Raw genomic sequence first — 13,558 nt, 5'->3', positions numbered from 1 at the left:
TCTTCCCCATTTCTTAGTGTCCCCTCACTCCTTTCGACTTTCCCTTCATATCTTGGGATCCTTCCTCTTTTCTGTGTCTGTCATCTTTCTATGGCACCTTGTCTCCTTCTGTGTCCCCTGTATCTCTCTACTGGCCATCTCTGTATTTCTCCCTCATGCCCTCTCATTTTCTTAAGTTGCCTCTTTTTTGTGTCTTCTCTGTGGTCCTCTATATTCTTTGTTCAAGCTTTAGACCTCCATCTTCGTGTCACCTTGTTTCATCTCTCTTCCCCTCATGTTTCTGACTCCTATTTCCCTCTTTTCTCTGCTGCCCTTTTTTTCTGTGAACTCCATCCCTCCCGGGTCCTCTTGTCTAACTCCTTTTTTGATCCCTCTTGTTTAATAAACACCCTCGTATCTCTCTTAACCCTTTTCACAATTCTCTGTCTTTTGGACCATGTCTTTCATTGCTTCCTCTCCTTTGGCTCTCTATATAATCTCTTCTCTCTGTGTTCCCTCTTTCTTTCTGTGCCCATATCTCCTTATTTTCCACATCTTTGTCCCCTCTGTCTCTTTCCATGCCCCCCTCCCCATCTAAATGTCCTGTTTCTTTTTGTCTTTATGTATCCCATCTCTCTCTCCCCTTAATTTTCTTAGTTCTCTCTGCCCCTTTTTGTATATTTTCCCTATCTATATTCCCTACTTATCTCTTAGGCCCCTTCATCTTTGATATCTCTCTCTGGATACCCCAATCTGTGTCCCTCATTTATCTATCCCCTTTCTCATCAGTGTCCTCCATTTTGATGTGTGCCCAACCTCTTTGTCCCCTATTACTTTATAACGACACACTCTCTCTCTCCCTCCCTCTCTCTCTCTCTCTCTCTCTCTCTCTCTCTCTCTCTCTCTCTCTCTCTCTCTCTCTCTCTCTCTCTCTCTCCATCTTTCATCTCTATGTATCCCCTATCTTTATCTCTTGATATCCCCCTGTCTCTCTGGGACTCCTACATCTCTTGTTTCTGTATAACCCCCATTTCTCCCTCTCATCTCTCTCTATCCACCTAATCTCTTCATTCTTTATATCTATGACCTCCTAGCTCTGGATTTCCTGTCTCTCTTTGTTCTCCCTCCTTTCTCCATGGCTTCTCATCTCTCTCTATTCCTTTCCTTGAATCCCTGAGATCCCATCTCTCTGTAGCAACTCTTTGTGTTTTCATTTGGGGACCCCTCTTTTTCCCCATTATCCCCTTTGTCTCCATGTCCCCATCTATCAGAGACCCCTTTGCATGTGTCCCTGGACATCCTCTCTCTGTGCTTCCTCTCCCCTCATATCTCTATGACCTGAGCCTTCTCTTTTTCCTCTTTGTCTCTCTGTCTCTCATCTCTTTAGATCATTCTGTCTTTAAAGCCTATCTGTGACTTTCTGCCTCTTTCTACCTTCCTTCCCATCTTTGTGTTCCTTGTCATATTGCTTTCTCTGTTCTCTGTTTTCTTTAGCCCTCTTTTCTCTATCCCCTAGCTTATTCCTTCCTATATATCCCCATCTCTGAGTATTATCTCACTCTCATTGTCCCCCCATTTCTCTTTTCATCCCCATTTCTTGGCATTGCTTTTGTTTCACTGACTCCAGGTTTTCTGGGTCTCCTGTTTGCCTCTATTTCCCCATCTCTATATGACTCATTTAGTGTCCTTTCTATGTCCCCAAAGTCATCATGACTACCAGATTTTCCCTTCCTCTAACCTGGGCTCTCCTAGATCATCCTCTGGGTACTTTTAGGCTTTTTCCATTCCCCCTTCTCTCATTCTTTGGACCCTTTGTCCCTCCCACTTTGTGTGACCCCAGTTTCTCTGTGCCTATGCAATCCTTTAAAATTTTCCTATTGATTACCACTGACTCTTTGTCCCATTTTGTCCTCATTTCTATCACCAGTCTGTATGCTCCTTTCTCTGTGTCCACATCTTTATGTGGACTCCATCTCACTGGGTTCTCTATCTCACTGGGTCCTCTCCTCTTATCTTTGCCCCCCACCATGTCCTCCCTATTTCTCTAGCCCTTGTCTCTATATTTTTTTCCTCTCTCTATTCCCTCCCTTATCTTTTTTTTTTCTCTCTGTCTGTCTGCTCTGACCATGGCTATTTTCCACCTTTTCTTGACTTTCATCTCCACCTGCATCTTCATCTCTTCCTGTTTCTTTGTTGTTCCCCCCCATTTCTTTTTTTCTCTCTGTGTTTCTGACTATCTCTTTCTCTCTGTCTCTGTCTCTCTCTCATCCTTCTTTTTTTCCTTCCCTCCATCTCTCTTTCCTTCTTTCTTCCTCTATTTCAGTGTTACCTGTCTGTATCTCTGTCTATTCTCTGTCCTTGGTCCTGCCCCCATCTCTCATTTCAGTCTCTTCTCTTTCTCTTCCCAAGTCTCTTTATTTCTCCAAGCCTTTGACCTCTAGGTTAGGGATGGGGAGAAAAGATGGGGTTTATGAATCCTTCAGCTTTATTTTAAAAATCTAGAAAGGGGAAGGAAGAGGGCTCTATATCTGGCTCCTTCCTGGATCCTGGAAACTGAAGGGAAGGTATAAAAGATGTGACCTCTCTCCAAAGGAAACCTCTATATCCCCTATTCAATCCCTCACTCACAAGCACACACTCATTCTGTAAGACTGACACACAATCTGTTATTGTGTCTATATATTAATTCCATATGTGTGTCTGAGACTGGGACTGCATTTCTGTGTGACACTACATATATGTGGGGGGGGGGGGGTTTCCAGTACAATATCTGGCACATATTGCGTTCTGAATAAATGCTTGTTAACCAAATGACTCTTTGGGGGTTACTATGCCTGTATAAGGGATAGTGAAGAGAGTTCTGGCTTGGACACAGCTTTAAGTTAAGCCTCTGAAGGGCTGTGTGATATAGAGCATATGGCCCACCTCTCTAGGTCCTTCCGTCCTGTTTTTCCTCTGTAAATTGAGGATGATAGTAGTTGTAGCACCTGTCTCACGGGACTGTTGTGAAGAAAGTGCTCTGTAAATCTTAAAAGTGCTTTAAAAATCACACCTACTATTGCAATTCTTATTAACACTTTCCACATACATAGGCTTCTGTCCTAATTTGGTCCAAATCCAGAGAGTATTTATGAGTTTACTATGCTTACCATAGCCCTAGGGCTACAAAGATAAAAGGAAACAGTCCCAGTCCTCCAGGAGCTGATAATTTACTGAGGGGTGACAGGTACATAATTAAGGATACAGTAAATCTCATTTGAGATGAGAAGGAGGGCTAGTGACAGGAAGGAAGGAAGGAAGGAAGGAAGGAAGGAAGGAAGGAAGGAAGGAAGGAAGGAAGGAAGGAAGGAAGGAAGGAAGGGGGAAGGAGGGAAGGAAGGAAGGAAGGAGGAAAGGAAGGAGGGAAGGAAGGAAAGAAGGAAGGAGGAAAGGAAGGAGGGAAGGAAGGAAGGATTTATTAAACACCTACTTTGTATCATGTACTAGAAGAAGCACTGTACAAATGCCATCTGACTTATCTCAGTGATCAGTAATAGGTAATGAATGTGATTAGGAAGCAGCTAAGTGGCATAGTGAATAGAGATCTAGATTTGAAGTCAGGAAGACCTGAGTTCAAATCCTGTTCAATCACATGCAAATTGTATTACTCTGGGTAAGTCATTTAACCTCTCAGTCTCAGTTTTCATCCCTGCAAAAGGGGGATAGCATCTTCCTTCCAAAACTGTTGTAAGATGAAATGAAATAGAGCACCAGCCCTGAAGTCAGGAGGACCTGAGTTCAAATCTGATCTCAGACATTTAACACTTCCTAGCTGTGTGACCCTGGGGAAGTCACTTAACCCCAATTGCCTCAGGAAAAAAAATGAAATGAGATAATACTATATGCAAAATACTTTGTAATCCTTAAGATACACATATAAATATATATGTGTATATGTCAAAAATTGTGTGTGCTTAATTGTATGTCAGAAACCGCAAACCATTTTAATATCCCTCCCAAGAAAACCCCAAATGGAGGTCACAAGGAATTGGACATGACTGAAAAATGACTTTTAAAATTATATGTCACCGGTACTGGGATTCTGTGTCCTTGTGCTCATTACCCTCTCTGTGTGTGACACATGTGTGTCTCTTGGTTTCATTGACTATATGTTATATATACACACATACACATATGACTGCGCCTATGAGTTCAGGGGAGCTGGGAGGGGCAGACCTTGGGGATGTTATGGAAGTGAAAAGGGGAGAAGGGAGGCAGAGCAGGGACAAGCCATATTTATCATGAACCCCTAGACTGGGTATACAAATTGTAGGACAGGTAGACTGTTGTCTACAGAAGGTTCTGAGCTTTCACACACACACACACACACACATACACCAGCAGTCTTGCATGGAAGAGAGGAGTAGATAAAGAAAGTGGTGAGTTAGGAAGCTTGGGAAGTGTTTAAAAAGAGGAGAAGTGGATAAGAATTGAAGAAAAGTTGGAAATTAATAGAATAATGAAGAGAGGAGGGGGAAAGACAGAAGAGAGGATGGAGAGAAGAAAAGGGAGGAAGACAAGAGAAGAGATGGAAACTGATGTGAGGAGGAGGAAGGATGAAAATGATGAGATAGGGAACAGATTGTAGCTCTGAGTTCCTATGTACACAACTGGGGAGAAAAGAACCAATTTGATTTTGTGAACATTTCTTTACAGCTGCCCACATGGAAGATCTTGTGCTCTTTGAGGTGACAGGTTAGGATATTAAGATGTAAAATGGCAGTCTCTGCCCTCAAAGGGATTACAGTCTAACTGTGGGTTGGGGAATGTGATACGTACTCAAATAAGTTGGGGACCCAAGGTAGACTGCAAAAGAGGCAATGGGGGAAAAGCCCTATATTAGGACCCCCCCCCCAACTCTGTTTATGTCTGACACTGGCTGTGAAATCTTAGATCACTTTCCCTTTCTGAGCCTCGATTTCTTCATCTTTAAAATGGAGACAATATTTATACTCGAAGGGTGTCTATAAGCCTTATTGTGTTCTATATAAACGAAGGAGCTATTTTTATTAAATTTTTCAATTTTATTTTCATTCTCAGAGTCGTAAGGACCTATGGTAGTCTCAGTAGTGCAGTAAATCATATTCTGGACCTGGAATCAGGAAGACCTGAATTCAAATACAGCCTCAGATATTTACTGGCTATGATGATAGGCAAGATATTTAATTGCTGTCTGCCTCAGTTTTCCCATCTATAAAATCTATCTCACAGGGCTGTGGTGAGGATCCAGTGAAATATTTTTGAAGTGCTTTGCACTATAAGCACTATATAAAGGCTAATCCAATCAGAATCAGGAAACTCCTTAAGTTATTTATCCTTAAGTTATTTACCCAAGCAAAAAAATCCTACTAATGGCTTTGGCAAAGGGAATTCTCTATTATGAAAGGCTACAGGATTGTGAGTTTATCACAGGAGTCATTGTGTCTTGAATGATTCAAGGAGACAGTAAGAAATCAGATATAAACAGGGATGAGTTCTCCACAGTGGAGAAGCATGAAGAAAAGTAAGATGAGGGAAAGGGAAGAGTGGTGGATACAGGGAGGAAATAGGGTGGGATGACCTTGAGAATAATTTTACAAATCTGGGTGGGATAAGGGGAAGATTCTGAGCCACATCAGGTCAGGGAGACAATAATTCAGCCACCTTCAATTTAGCTCTGACTGTGTTCAAAGTCCATAGAGAGTACCCAGAGGGTAGAACAACAATTCATTTTTAAGCTATTGATGTCTTTTTCTGTTTATTCTTAACTAAGGTTAACACAGTATTTTTCTGTCAACTAGGACAAATTTGTAAGATAGATATGGACAAGCATTACTATCTCTTGGCGAGTATTAGCATCCTAAGGAGAGGCTGAAATGAAAAGCCTTGCCCAAGATCACATAATCTAGAGGCTGAAGCTTAAATCCAAGCTTATAGATTCCAAATCCTTCGTCCTTTCCACCACACAATAAATAAGACATGGCCTCTATAGAAACAACTAGCAAGAGGTATGGCTGGAGTTTTCCATAGGAATCAGGAAGTCCTGGGTTCAAATCCAGCCTCTGACAAGCTGTGTGCTTTGAGGAAGTCATTGCTTCTCTCAGATTCAGTTTCCGCATCTATAAAAATAAGAAGGTTGAACTAGGTCTTTTGGATCCCTTCCAGCTCCAAATCTTATTACTCTTATTTCCTTGGGAAACTTTTTTTTTGTATAAATGATGGGCCTACAAGTAGGGAAAGATGAGGATAAGAGATAAAATAGGGGACAGGACCAATATAATGAGTAGAAAAAAAGAACAGGGGACAGTCATTAAATATTCATTAGGTGCCCACTATGTGTCTGGCACTGTAAGAAGACCAGGAAATTCAAAGAAAGGCAAAAGACTCTTGAGGAGCTTCCAATTTAATGGAAGACATAACATGAAAACAACAAAGAACAAAAAGCAAACAATAAAATAAATAGGAGATGATCAACAGAAGGAAGGTACTTAAGGAGGATCAAGAAAACTTTACTGTAGAAGGATTTTTTTTCTAGGCATAGAGAATTCCAAGCATGGGGTTCATACAATGAAAATGTATGGAGTGTCTTGTTTGAAGACAACAGATCATAAAATACTTGGTGGGAAATAAGTTGTAATCAGACTGGGAAGGAGAGTAAGAAAGAGCTTTAAAAGCCAAATGGAGACTTTTATTTTGATCCCAGAGTTGACTGAGAGCTCCTGGAGTTTATTAAAGAGGGGGTGTGGTGTGGTGTGGTCAAACCTGTTCTCTGGCAGCTGAGTGGAGGATGGGTTAGAGAGGGACCCACTCATGGCAAGATCAATCGACAGGCAATTTTATTGAGGCATAAGGTAACGAGGGCCTGTTGGTGGTAGTAGAGGAAAAAAGGAATAGAGATGTGATGTTGTGACGTAACTTTGACAGAAATTAGCCACTTGGATATAGAGGAAGAGATATAGGAGTAACAAGGGCTATCCCTACATTGTGAATACCCTGAAAAGTAATAAGGAAGGAAGAAAATGAGGGAGTGGGCTAAAAGATGAGTTTTGGGCCATAATGAGGTTAAGAAATCCAATTTGAAACATTTGAAAACATCTGGAAGTTCAAGATTGGGAGTCAGCAGAAAAGGTGGGGCTAAAGAGATGTGATCATCAGTGTAGAGATGACTGATTCAATAGGAGCTAATGAGATCACCAAGTGAAGAGAGTCCAAGGACTGAGCCTGGGATGGCATCGATGGCTAGTGAACTACCCAAAGGAGTCTTTGAAGTGATCAGGTGGTTAGGGGAAGAACCAGGAGAGAAAAATGAAAATACAGGGAGAAGGAGAAAGAACACGAGATCTCCCTTAAAAAGATGGGTCTGAACAAGGTCTGCAAAGAGCTTAAGAAGACTAGAGGGTTGAAAAAAAAAAAAGATCATTTTGTTATTTATCATTTAACAGGCTTTACTATCTTTGGAGGGGAAAGTTATGATTGGATGATGAATCTGGAAGCCAGACAGGGAGAGTTAGGAAACTGAGAGACAAGGAAGTGGAATATCCTGTAGACGGTCACAACAGGGGAGAGACAGATGGGGTCGCAGCTAGGAGGCATAGGCAGGGAGGATGGAAGAAATGCATGAACCTCTGACCCTTTCCCTTCCCCACAGGTACAGGATTCTGGTTCAATAATAGTGATGGCCCAGGATGACTCTAGTGGGGGCTGGCTGCCATTGGGGGGAGGGGTCTGAGCCAAGTGGACATAGGGCCAGGGCCAGTACCTTACCTATGGAGAGTGCCTCTGGGACCAGAGTGTGAGCAACCTCCCTGGAAGAGGGGGCCAGGGAGGGTGCCTTAACAGAGATACATGGGACTGGCCTGGAGACTGAGGGTGAACAACTGAATGGCTTTGTGAAGTCCGAGATGGTACAAAGAATTGAAATAATGATGTGGTGTGTTCAAGATTAATGTGAGCATTTTTAGGAATATATTTGGGTGGAACATGGGGATTTAGAGTGTTTGGGGCATGTCAGAAATATTGGAACAGATTTTGGATGGTCCATAAGAGTGTATTCAAAATATCTATGACTCATTTGGGAAGAATATATTTAGAAGCAGCGTGATCTAATGAGTAAGAGATGGCCTCAGTCAAGAAGGCCTAAGATCAAATTCCAATTTTAGCCCATCCTGGCTGTGTGATCCTGGGCAAGTCATTTTCTCCTGGCAACACTATAAGACCATAAGGTACAACTTGGTGTTGATCTCTATGATAAGTGGGAGTTTTCTCACTGGCAGCGCCTTAAACAAAAATCACAGGTTTGGACCCACGAAACACAAAATGCTAGGTGGAGGTATGCTTGGGTTGTCCGGTGAGTGCGGGGAAACTGGTCAGAGAAATAAAGGGGGGTTAAAGCACAGACTAAAGGTAGTGGGGGACCCCTCCTCCCGGGGGGGGCCCACTGCCCCCCCCACTCCATGGCAGACGACCCTGGAATGCACATTGAAGCTGGGCCCGGTGCACACCAAAGCAAACCTCATCTTCCACCACCGGCAGCTGGATGACCACACGTTTGGCCTGACTTTCCAGAGCCCAGCGGTGGCTGACACTTTCCAGAGAAGCATGCAGACTGCCTTAGCAGAGGTGGTCCAAGGTAGGTGGAGGGGAGGGAGGGAGGAAGAGAAGGGTGCTAGCAGAGAAGAGTCAAATGCATGGGGGTGGGGCACCAGGAATAGAAAACCCCCGCATGGGGGTCTCAGGGACTAGAGAGCCTGAGCCAGTAAAAGAAACTCCTCCCCATAACACCTCCTGAATGCTAGCCTGGTTTGTTCTATGAGCCAGATCCCCCGATTTGTCCTTTCCTTTTTAGATCGGAAGGTTTGCCCCTCAACTGCATAAGGAAGGTGTTGGTCTCGAGGATTTTTCCTCTAACTAAAATTTATAAACTGGGACCATTCCTTCCTCCCCACTCTTCTTGTTTATCTCCCAGAAGAAGCAATTTTTGAATCAAAGCTCCATTTGGAGAGCTCTCAATTGGCCAGCTCCCCTTTGCACGAGAGGGTTGGACTTGGTGTTCTTAGACCCCTTCCAGTGCAAAGGTTAGGACCTCCCCACCATCAAGCCCAGTCTCATACTCTTTTTCTCTCCCCCTAGGCTCTGTCTCCTCATCCTCTTCCTCTTCTTCCAACACTTCCCAGGAGCCCCCAGATGTCCTCTACACCCAAAAGGTGAGTAACTTGGGAAAATGTTGCCTGAAAAAAAAAAAGATGATGACATCAGGTGAGAAATCAGCTTAGTATTCAGACCCAGAAAGGTCATCATCATGGCAGTGTTCTGTTGGGGAAGAACTAGCTCAGTGGTGGGGTGCGGCAAGTATAGTAGAGTGGAGAAAAAAATTCATTTTGGAGTCACAAGATACACATCGGAGCTTTGCTTTGCCATCACCAACCTGAGAGCAGATTACAGAATCAGAGACCACTAGAGGGCACAGTGGATAGAAGCCTGGGCCTGGCGTAAGGAAAACCTGAGTTCATATGTGTCTTCAGACACTGTGACCTTGGACAAGATCCTTATCCTGTTTCTGCCTCAGTTTCCACAGCTGTAAAATAAGGCTAATTATAGCATCTATTTCACAGAGTTATTCTGAGGATCAAATGTGTAAATGCTGGCTATTATTGTTGTAGTTTAAGCGCAGAAAGTGATTTTGGAGGCTGCTGAATTCACACCCTTCTTTTATAGAAAAGGAAATCACAGTTTCCCCATCTGTAAAATGGGGATAACAAAAGCCTCTCACTCCTAGGGTTGTTGTGAGAACTGAATGATAAAGATATGTAAAGTTGTCTAGAAATATCAGCTCTTATGATTTCCAGCTCTGAAACATCTATTCCGCTGTGATGGGAGTCACCTTTCTGGTGGTCCGAGACTTATGTTGGGATCTAAAAACAGTCATTCAACTCAACCATAAAATGGAGATGCCATGGAAGGAATGGGAATATCATGTAAAGTAATGTGCTCCCCATCTCTGTAGGTATCGAAGCAGAGACTAAAAGAGAAGACTTAGGGAAGCAGTAAAAAGTGGAGTTAGAAGCCTTTGGAGTCAGAAAGCCCTTAGTTGAAAACCCATTCTTCTGCTTACTATTTGTGTGACCCAAGGTCAGTGGTAACTTTGTGGGCCTCGGGTAAAAATCCCCTCACCATGAGGCGGTTGAGAAGGGTCCATTGTGGTGGGCTTGGAGTCAGAAGTCTTCGGTTCAAATATCACCTCTGCACTTTGGAGCTCTCTGATCTTGGACATAGCGCTCCAATTCCCTGGGACTCGGTTTCCTCCTCAGTAAAACAAAAGGGTTGTAGTCCAACCTTTAATATGGCCTTTAAGGTCCATGAAGACCTGTCTGGCTCTGAGACACTGATTCTACAGAGGTGTAAGAAAGAGCAGAGGCCTGGAAGTCCCCCATTCTGTCATCCCGTTCCGAAGTTGAGGAACACGTTTACGAGGGCAGTGGAGGACAGAAGGAAACGTCGCTGGAGATAGATAAATCACTCCACATGGAGGATAGGGAAGAGACTATGGCCCGAATCTCTGTGGGCCCAGGACATTTCTCACTTCTCAAGCAGAGGAGTTTGGTCAGAGCTGGGTTGTATGAAGGCAGAAATCTGGAGCTGAGGCAAAGGATTGGGAGGGGGGCAGCAAGACACTACAGAGGCCTGAGTAAGAGGGATGCTGGGGTGGACCAGCACGTACAACGTCTGCCCTACCTCATACCTTATACCTTTCCAGACACACCTGGACAACCAGTCTTCGTCCAGCTCCATCCGCCAAGAGGCTAGGCCCCCAGGTCCAGCTATAGTCACTAGCGAGTCATCTGGCTTTGGCCTGGCCATGACCTCCCAGCACCGGCACTCCCCCACACAGGTGGGACTGCCCCAACCCTCACTTTGCCCAGGGTATGGGGAGGGAGCCTAAGTCCCATGGGACAGTCCAGGGGAGGAGGGCATGGAAGGCTTGCCTTCAAGGGCATCGGGACACAGAGGGGGGAAGGTGTACTTTGTCCCACTCCTGGGTCTCAGAGGAAGGATGGGGACTTCCTGAGGGGATGAAATGCTTAGCTTGAAGGAACCGGACTTTGTCTTTTCTTATCTGCCAATCACTTTCTTTCTTTATTTTCTCCTTCCCATGAGCCAGAGTTCACCGCAACTCCAGCAACTTCAGCCTTTCTCAGTCAGGCCCGAGGCCCCGGCAACCATGTCAGGCTGGGTGGGCCGGGGCTACGAAGATTATCGGAGAGCCGGCCCGCCCCCCGTGCCCATGGCCGTGTCCTGTGTCATGCGCTTCGACAAGGCCCGCAGCACGTCTCCCCCTCTCCAGGCCATGAGCCCCACAGTGCCAAGGACCCTGGCGTCCCCACCGCCGCTGCCTCCGGCTCCGGATCCGGCCCAGCTCCTGGCCAAGGGGTCACCGTCTTGCCGCGTGGCGGCGGGCTTTGCAGAAGAGGCCTCCGGTGCAGATGCGGCCCGCTGTGTGCATTGCCGGGCTCTGTTCCGCCAAGGCTCAGATGGCCGTGGGGGACACTGCCCTGAGGCCCCGGACCCTGGGGGCCGCCTGGTGCGCCGCCTCAGTTGCCTCTGGTGCGCAGAAAGCCTTCTTTACCACTGCCTGTCGGACGCCGAGGGCGACTTCTCGGACCCCTGCGCCTGCGAGCCTGGCCACCCGCGTCCAGCTGCGCGCTGGGCGGCCCTGGCGGCGCTGTCCCTGGCGGTGCCCTGCCTTTGCTGCTATCCGCCCTTGCACGTCTGCCACTGGGCTGCTGTGCGCTGCGGCTGCCCAGGCTGTGGGGGCCACCACGAGGTGGCCCGGTGAGTCCGGCCTCGGGCCACCATGGAGCGGCCCACCCCCCGCGGTGCTCTGCCCTTTGAGCCCGGCCAGGGGCAATCAGGGTGGGAGCACCAGAGACCAAAGCTAGAAAGCCAGAGCCCAGAAGTGCAGCTGTGGAGGCCAGGTTCCTGCCTGACTTCCAGCTGAGGCTGGCCACCGGCGTTGACCCTTCCAGTCGTCCCTCAGCTGCTCGTGCCCCCTTGCTCCCTCGATCCTCCAGGAGGCCCCTTGTCCTACCCTGTACTCTGGTCTTCCCTCCCAGAAAGCTCAGTGGACAATGCTGCTGCCCACCTAGCGCCTCCTTCCCCACCTCTGGGGACATTCCTTCCTAATCTCCCTAAGGCCCTATTCCTGCGGACTGAAGAACTCTGTCTGACCCCCAGACTGTGGCCCCTTTGCAAACAGCCAAGGGAGAGGAGGAGTGTCTACAGAAACGTTGGGACTTAAGTCTCTCCCTTGCCTTCTGCCCACTGTTCTCCTGGGTTTCAGAGCCTCCCATGATCCAGGCACTAAAGAGACTTGGGTCCCTGTCAGGGGTGGGAAGGCCACCCACCCCACAAGCCCCTGCTCTCCCTCTCCCGGGGGCCTCTCCCATGCCCGGGGCCTTACTGCTGCAGACATTTGGGTGGAGAAGGGCCGGAGGAAAACCTCTGGCCTCTCTCTCCCCTCATCCCTCCCAAAGTTTGGGCTCGGACCTTAGCCTGCCCCATCTCAGCACCTTTGCCGATACTTTAAATTAATGATCTATCCTTCCCTGATTGGCCCAGAGTATTTGTGGATCTGACTCCTCTTCGGGTCCATTGGGAGGGAAGGGGAGGGACGGAGAGCTGGGGAGCAAGGACTCCTAAGTCCCACCTCCCCCCCCCCCACTTTTCTCCCTCTCCGTGCCTAGGCCTCCTCTTGCTGTGGAGAGGGGAAAATCTCTAGACTTCACCTACCTCGTTTTTTTTTTTTTTTTTAAGGGGGATGGGGGAAGAGAGTGTGTGTCCTGTGGAGTGTTCTGGGATCTACTGTGAGGATAGCTTTGACCTTCTCTTTCCCCCGGAGCTTCCCAGGCCTCAGTTCCTCGCCTTAACCCACCGTCATCCACGACACTCCCAGCCCTTCCAGGCTTTAAGCAGACTTGGGCCCAGACAGCAGACGGCATTTCCTTTGTCCAGGCCGTCCAAGGAACCAGAGATTGGAACCCAGGACCCTTCCCCATTTCTATTGCCCTGCTCCGAGAACAGGGGAACCAAAGCTGGGCTCCTTCTCTCTAGTTTGACAGCTTATCGTGCACCTTTTAGGTGGGACAACTGTGGAGCAAGAGAAGGGTGTTGCTGAAGGGATGCCTTGTTCCCTAGTCTCACCTCCCTCTTCCCTGTCTCCCCCCTCCCCTTCCTCCCAGGAATGAAGAAAACCTGAGGGAGGTCCAAGATAATGGCTTTAAAATGTGTTTGTTGCAAACTCACTCCAGACTGGCTTCGCTTTATTATTTTTTCGTTCTTAGCAGGCCGGCTCCAGCGAGAGTTAATAAGGTCGGGTGGCCAGGGGCACACCCAGGAACGGCTAAAGTTCGGGGAGGGCGGGGCCCTGGGACGGCGCTGACTCCGCGCTGGGGGGGGGTCCCAGGGGCAGAGCCGGGGCTTTCAGAGGCCGTCCTTCCCAGAGGGAGGATGGAGGCCCAGGGGAAAGGCCTCCACCGGAGCTCGCACAGGCGGATGTTCCCGTCGC

At 47.2% G+C, this 13,558-nt stretch overlaps 1 protein-coding gene across 1 annotated transcript; it reads left to right on the top strand.

The window, feature by feature from the left end:
• The first annotated feature begins 3,414 nt into the window (after positions 1-3,414).
• SPRED3 (sprouty related EVH1 domain containing 3) lies at positions 3,415-13,375 on the top strand. Its single transcript, XM_074278699.1, has 4 exons — positions 3,415-8,626; positions 9,127-9,200; positions 10,751-10,885; positions 11,156-13,375. The coding sequence occupies exons 1-4, from the start codon at positions 8,242-8,244 to the stop codon at positions 11,828-11,830; spliced, it is 1,269 nt and encodes a 422-aa protein (XP_074134800.1). The 5' UTR covers positions 3,415-8,241; the 3' UTR covers positions 11,831-13,375.
• Positions 13,376-13,558: the final 183 nt, after the last annotated feature.

Source organism: Sminthopsis crassicaudata, chromosome X (assembly GCF_048593235.1).
Source record: "Sminthopsis crassicaudata isolate SCR6 chromosome X, ASM4859323v1, whole genome shotgun sequence".
Classification (NCBI taxonomy): domain Eukaryota; kingdom Metazoa; phylum Chordata; class Mammalia; order Dasyuromorphia; family Dasyuridae; genus Sminthopsis; species Sminthopsis crassicaudata.
This window is presented reverse-complemented; position numbering and strand designations above follow the sequence as displayed.